Source organism: Oculina patagonica, chromosome 9, assembly GCF_052425735.1.
Source record: "Oculina patagonica isolate OP01 chromosome 9, crgOcupat, whole genome shotgun sequence".
NCBI lineage: Eukaryota > Metazoa > Cnidaria > Anthozoa > Scleractinia > Oculinidae > Oculina > Oculina patagonica.
This window is the reverse complement of record NC_135766.1, coordinates 19,014,943-19,021,992: the sequence shown is the minus strand read 5'-3', so window position 1 is coordinate 19,021,992 and position 7,050 is coordinate 19,014,943. Positions and strand designations below refer to the sequence as shown.

Below are 7,050 nucleotides of genomic sequence, written 5' to 3'. Positions count from 1 at the left end.
GTGAAAAACAGATTTCCTGTTAACAAAGTCTCCTTTTCATTTATTTTGAGCCAGCAGGGAAGTGTACAGACAACCCTTGGTCAAATAGTTTAGCGGAGTAAAAGCTCTCATCTTTTATGTTTACAAATATATTCCAGTGTTTTTAATAAGGACCAAAAAACCGGAAAACAGGAACTGAGCGGAATAACCGCACTTGTTACAAACTAAAACAATGTGTAAAGAGTCTATGTAAATCGATGATACACAAAAATGCGGCATACACAGAGAAATATTTTGTGAAGTAGGAAAACCACTGGTCAAAAATATTGCCTGATAATAAAACTGGAGCAAAAGATCTTTCAAACGATGGCTTTTGCGGCAAAATTGGAGCAAAGACGGCTGAAATATCGTAGCTCAAAGACGGCGGATTTTGGGATTCCAACGTGGACTGCCGCCGTGTGTTTACAGTATGCGATTTTTTGTGGTTTTCTAACGGCAAAGATACAAATGAAATCTAATCGGAAGGAGATGTAAATCGTTTGGTGAGTTAGATTCATGTATAGTTTTATCAAATCTGCTTGCACATTTTTTCGATCACATTCAGTTTGCCGATAATCCCTGTTTATAAACTTTAAATTTTCGGTTATCACCATACATTCCTCCTCTACGCCTTATAATTTTGGTCTCAAAACTGTTCGCAGACAAATAAAATTCGAAGTCTGCACTTCAATTCTTGTACAGTGTGGTTCTTAATACACCAGTCTATTGTGTTCCGCTTGCACATTTTTATATTTGTTAATTTGTCAAGAAATATTTAATAAAACATTTCATTCTCCATACATTTTCTTTGTAATCCTTGCGTTCGCTTCTACGGTCAATGTACCGCAGGACATACTATTCGCGGACTCGGAGGTCCGCGATTTCTGGAGATGTTCTGTCGTTTGACCGCGGTCAAATCAACAACAATCTCGACAATATCAATATCATGTAATGTATTCAAACAATGAAGAAGCAATCAGTTTTCCGTGAGAGAAGCCGGTATTGTGAGTCTCAATGTATTGTCGGGTTATAAATACAAATGTATATGTAGCAGGCGTCTGTTTACTTTTTTTAGCGCGTTTAAAAGAGTGCGCGATCGCGAGAAGGTATTTTTTTCCTCGCGTGGCCCCCTCGCGCCTTTCGCGTTTCCCATACGCGCGTTCGAAACTACGGCACCTGCAACACAGGCAAATGTATATGGTAATACATGTAGATCAAAATGGTTTATGAATCACAATATGCGTGTATCCGCATTTTTGTGTAAAGTACCGCTGAAACTTTTCTTAAAATCGACATTCAAACAACAAATAAAGATAAACAGCAACAGACTGCAAAAAATGTTCTCGTTTCCTTAGTTCTCTAACGATATGCAGACTTTCAAACGAGTTTTAAGTTACATGCATGTTATAAGTCTATGAGACTTTAATCGGATCAATGTTATATTTTTGACACTGAATTTAAAGTATGCGTGCATTTTTTATTGTACAAACATTGCAAAAAAATTCATCAAACGTATGATCTCTACTATGTTATTAATGAAGCCATTAAGTGGCTTCAATTCTTTTAGTTAATTGCCATAAATTACTTTTGTTATATTCGTATAGAAGTGAAAGCCTGTCTCGATACTTAATGATAAATAATGAAATGAGTATCTATAGAACAAACGCTTCGACCGTACTAAACACCGCGCATGCTCCGATACAATATGGGACAATGTAAAAATTTTGTTAAGAACTAAATAGTCACTTAATGACACTTACATGTAGTCATTTCGTTTTACATTTTTCACTCTCGGCAAATGACCACGCACAATTGCTAAGGCGACCAAACATTCATACATCACATACGAACACTTTATATCAAACATCACGATGGTCACACTTTCAAGTTGGCTATTTACAAACGTAGCCGAGGGGTCAAACTTGCATCTACTCCTGCAACCTCCGGATCCAAAGTCAAAGGCCCTAACACTCGGTCACGCTACCTGTTCATGACTCTCCCTTGGTACATTTTACATTTTTATGCCGTTGTGCAGTAACGAATACCTCCCCCAGGTGCTGGTTTAAGCTCGTACACATAAAACCCGTCGCATTCTCTTACACGAATTTGAACTCTTCTGTAGCAACAGTTATAATATCCATTGAAACAAGCTTCCCTGTTAACGATGCCATCTCTTAGTGACGGGTGTGCACCGTTCAGCCAGCCAGTGATGTCAGTCAGACATCTGTGATGGGAAATGCACGTGTCCAGCATTTTTGTGTAAGCACTGGACTGAAATCGGTACCAGCCTGGGACAAGGGAAACATCTGAGTTTCCTCCTCTGCCATAAGACCGGTGACGGCCAGGCTCACTCAGAACAGCGTATTGATGACATTCCGGGGCAACTGCATGAAGTAAAATAAAAAAGAGTAAAACAAAACAACATTAACAATATTTTTTAAATGAGTAGTTTGATGAGAAATCTTCTTAGTTTTCGTGTAAAATATTCCAGAATTAACGAGGATGAACTCACTGTAAAGCAAAGTAACCTTTTTACAACAAAGAAAAGGCATGAAATTACTCTCCAAGATGTAAATAACCCGCAATAAAGATTTTTTTTGACATTTTCTTTCAAATTAAACTCTCGGCTGTCAAATTTATTAAAACGTTTGCCCGAGGGTTTAAATTTTTAGGCTACTTCTTTCCTACCAGTCTGTATCACGTTTTAACAATTGTCAGGACTTGTAAAGTACGTTTTAGCAAGGCCAGGCCACTATGAGTGGATTAACAATTCATACCAACGATACCTGCATGGGATTTTTAAATTGTACTAACTATTGGTAATACTGTTCCTTTAAAGTGGTAAGTCACTAATTAGCGAGTCAAAACAATAATCAAGTGTAGACTTTAGGACGAGGAAAAACTTCAGAGAGATGCTAAAATTCCTTAACCAAAATGATCCTGAGAATCACCTATCAACAATTAACTCAAGGGTACTTTTTGAACCAAAATCTCTGAAACTATACTTAAGTTAGGTGTTCGAAGGAAAAAGATGTATAAGTGATATAAACCTGCCCCCCCCCCCCCCCCCCCAAACCCCAGTAGCCGAAGTAGCACTGCACTGGGCGTAGTCATTTTCCTAAACTAATAAACTATATTTAAAATTTGAACTAAAATGACTGGATTTAATTACCAATTTCACATTGACTACCAAGATATCCCGGAAGACAGGCACATCGATAGGTTCCGTCTCTGAAGGAGGTGGGAATGCACGTGCCATTATACATACAGGGCGTGCTGGAACATGGATTCTGGAATGAAAAAACAGACATCTGTTTCAGTTTGCTAATTATTGGCTGTGGTCACATCTTCACAACTACGCCGTAACTACAGTTCAACTATGGTCAATCTCAAGTTAGTTCTGATTTAGCCCTTGGATAATTTCAAAATTGAAAGAAGCTCTTGCAGCCTTTGTTGTTGATCCGTTAAATGCAAAAAAGTCTGTGTCTACTTGTTCTATTTTTTTCTACGAATTTACACGATATCACCATAGCGGGAAAATGCTGGAAAATGCAATGCTTTCGACTGGAAAACTCTTGTGAACAGTTCGTTTATCGTGCGTAAAATGGTTGCTAACCGAGAAGAAAACACTCCATTTTTTATGCGTTATTCGAACGGTGAACGCAAGAAAACATGACGCTTTAATTCCTGTATTTACACGAATCCACCTTCCCGGAAAATGCGTATTTTCAAACGCTAACTCCGGTAAATACGTTGTTTTAGAGTCGAAAAATACCAATTAAAACAATAAGAAAACTTGCTGTTTGCCGTGCGTTAACCTAACGGTTCAAGGGGCAGTATCATGGTGATTTTGAAGCATTTTCTCCATAACAGAGCTAAAGTTATGCCTTAATAGCTTCACTCATTCAAAAGATGTACAGAGAACACAAAGGTGAAGATATTTCAAAGGAGAGCAAAATGTATTTTGTTTTTAACGATTTGTCCATGACACATGGGTAGAGTTTGAAAACGTCTGCCAGACGTTTTCAATGTTTGTTTGAAACCTCATGCCTGTATACCTCATGATAATACATCTTTTGATACTTTAGTGGACTGTTATAGTCATTTTAAACAAAGCAAGACCATCATTTTAAAGTTCCATTAATATAAATATTTCTTTTGACTCTGACTTTTCGAAGTGATTCTCGTGATATTGTCCCTTTAGCGCCGGGAAAATAATTAGTTTACTAGTATTTACCGCAAAAGAAAACTACAGACAATAAAGCGAATACTGGAATTAACCGACAAGAAGGCACACTAGAAATCTCTGAAAACCTCGGATTTTTCAGAATGCAAGACACTGGTAAGCGCTTATAAATTAATGGGTTTTTCGTCAATCCAACTTTCGTTTTATTTTCCTTACGGTGAACGCTAGTGTTTTTTTAGTATAAAGCTTTTAAAGGACGTTATGGTGTTTTTGTGTTTTGCAAGGAATTGTATTTTAAAAATCAACTCACATTTATAGAATGGATGACAAACTTTTTACGATCTTTCGAAGGGATTAATTTAAAGCACAATTTAACATTTAGAAAAAAACCCGATTGTTTCTCAAAGAACTCAAACGAAACAAAACAGCACGTTAACAAAGATGCCTGGACATATGTGAAAACATAACTTATAGATTCTCCTTCACAATAAAATAGAATAGTTAATTGTCAGCAAGCACTTCGTGAGATTAGCTAACCGTGTTATCCACCTGTCCAGCTTATTGTCACGTTACCATGACAACCATATGGCCGGAGCAGTTGCGTGAAGTTGTAAGGAGTTAATATTTTTGAGAATAACTGACTTCCTACTGATAATACAGACCAGAAGTAACATAAGCTCTCCTTTACCCAGTAGCAGTTTAGGATCAAGAAATGAAAACTTAGATTGTTTGTATGTGAACTAGCTTAAACACAACTACTTTGCATATGGTGGAGCCGGCTGCTTACACATATGTATCACGTCCTTGGTTACGTTCGGTTACATTTTGTGGATTAAAGCCTATTGTTGGACACAAGTTTTGCGCACTTTTTGAAGTTTCCGAGGATTGATTTCTTTATAAAATATTCCGGCCTAGAACAGCCTGGCAAATCCGTTGCTGCAACCGTGTTCTTCTTTCTTTATTAGTTGAAGGAGGCAGTTGTATAGCCCATAAACGTATTGTGACACATAGAAATGGAAAAATTATTATGGCAATGGTTAATACTTTATTTTAAACTGTTGATACGATTTAAAATTTCAAATCCATATTAAATGGCTTTATTGGGATCTAGCTAATCAAGAGCAACAAGCTAGTCTTTAAAAAAAGTCTTTAAAACATGTCTTTTCCAGCAAAAATCTAATGGCTTTAGTTGCTTTTAGAGGTACCGCGCTCTATAGGGAACAACTGTCTAAATGCACGCGCTAAATGACGAATTTTATTGCGCGACCAAAAACTGTCTAAAAACGATAAAAATGTTTCAATTTTGTGTGCTTGCGGTTATTTCCACTCCAGTTCGCTTACGGATAGTTCCACTCCGGTTTGCTTGCGGTTAGCTTTTATTGGTAAGTAAGGGCAGCATTTTTAAAAACTAATAACTGTATCACTCGCGTAGTACTACTTTTGTTTACGCCATTTTGCGCTTGCATTTAGACAGTTGTTTTCCCTATAGCGCGGCACCACTAAAAGTAACTAAAGCCAATCTAATTTGCATTTAGCATATTTCAAAACATTCTCATTTGTTTGAATGATTAACATCATCATCTATTTTTCTATTCTCAAAAAAGCCTCGACGGGGAGATAAGCAAAGGCAATGTACAATGAGGAGAAAATATGATTATTTCTTTGAACCAAGACTTCTCCCACACTTAAAGTCAAAGCATTTATGAAATACAAAGAAAACAGACAGAAATACAAAAGAAGATAAAGTTATTTACGTTGGCAATGAAAAAGTTAAAACGTCTTTTTTTGTTCCTATTGAGAATTTTCGTGCTCAGTGATTTAAACAATTCCCTCCTCAAAGACGTACTGTAGATAGACGCCAAAAATGAACCTCTGAGAAACTGTCTTAAACCACATGATTTTAATTATTTATTTTATTTATTTACTTGTTTCGACAGCAAAGTAATCATATGGATGTTAGAACAAATTTTGGCAAATCGAGGCTATCTATATTCTCGGTTTAACCTGGACATTGACACATTTTCACATTTTACTGGTCGCCATAATTCTTCGATACATGAGGGAAAAATAAAACATTTACCACCTGTTTAATGTCCTGCGAGTCAAATTTTAATAGTTAATTCGGCATTTTAGGTCGAATATTTTTTCTCCCAGATATGCGAGACTTTAGTTTCGAATTTTCTCCTTTTTAGAAGCGAGCAAAAACACGTTCAACATAATTTAATTCTCAACTGAATTTTAGGGGTATCAAATGGCCTTTGCGAGCATTTGCTTGCATGCGAGCAAAGTGTTTTCTTTGCGAGCACGAGCATTGACAAAAGTTAGCCTTGCGAGCAACGAGCACTATTCAAAAAGCTACCTCCACTAAAAACCGAGCATGCAAGCACGAGCACCCACTTAAACTTTGCGAGCATTCCGAGCAGAAGCATAATTTTGCGAGCACTGCAAAATTTTGATGGACCATTCATTACCCCATATTTTAAAATTTAAACTTTGTAGATGATTGTGAGCATAATTGTTACCAACCTGTATGCTGTAATGTTGAGACTGATGGTCTGCAGTCAGTTTTGCCGTGTTGTTGTAGCTGGTTGATGGAAGAAGTTCGCACCAGCGCTTCCCGTTTTCGTCGGAGAAAACGGCCACGTTGAATGAAACACATAAGACATTTTGAAGACAGGCGAAGCTACAGTCTATGTAATCGTTAGCAACTAAGGTTTCCAAAGGGGAAACATTTAAATAATGAAATGGACGAGATTCGAATCGATGTTGTACGTGAAGGCTCTGAATAGTACTCAGGAATATTATAGCGAAGCCAACTACTACTGTCAATGCCATTCTACTTCAGT

At 37.1% G+C, this 7,050-nt stretch overlaps 1 protein-coding gene across 1 annotated transcript; it reads right to left on the bottom strand.

Moving 5' to 3' along the window:
- Positions 1-1,511: 1,511 nt before the first annotated feature.
- LOC144666416 (uromodulin-like) lies at positions 1,512-7,050 on the bottom strand. The gene is made up of 3 exons (XM_078527847.1): positions 6,731-7,050; positions 3,191-3,308; positions 1,512-2,402 (listed from the first exon to the last, which is right to left on the bottom strand). The coding sequence occupies exons 1-3, from the start codon at positions 7,037-7,039 to the stop codon at positions 2,038-2,040; spliced, it is 792 nt and encodes a 263-aa protein (XP_078383973.1). The 5' UTR covers positions 7,040-7,050; the 3' UTR covers positions 1,512-2,037.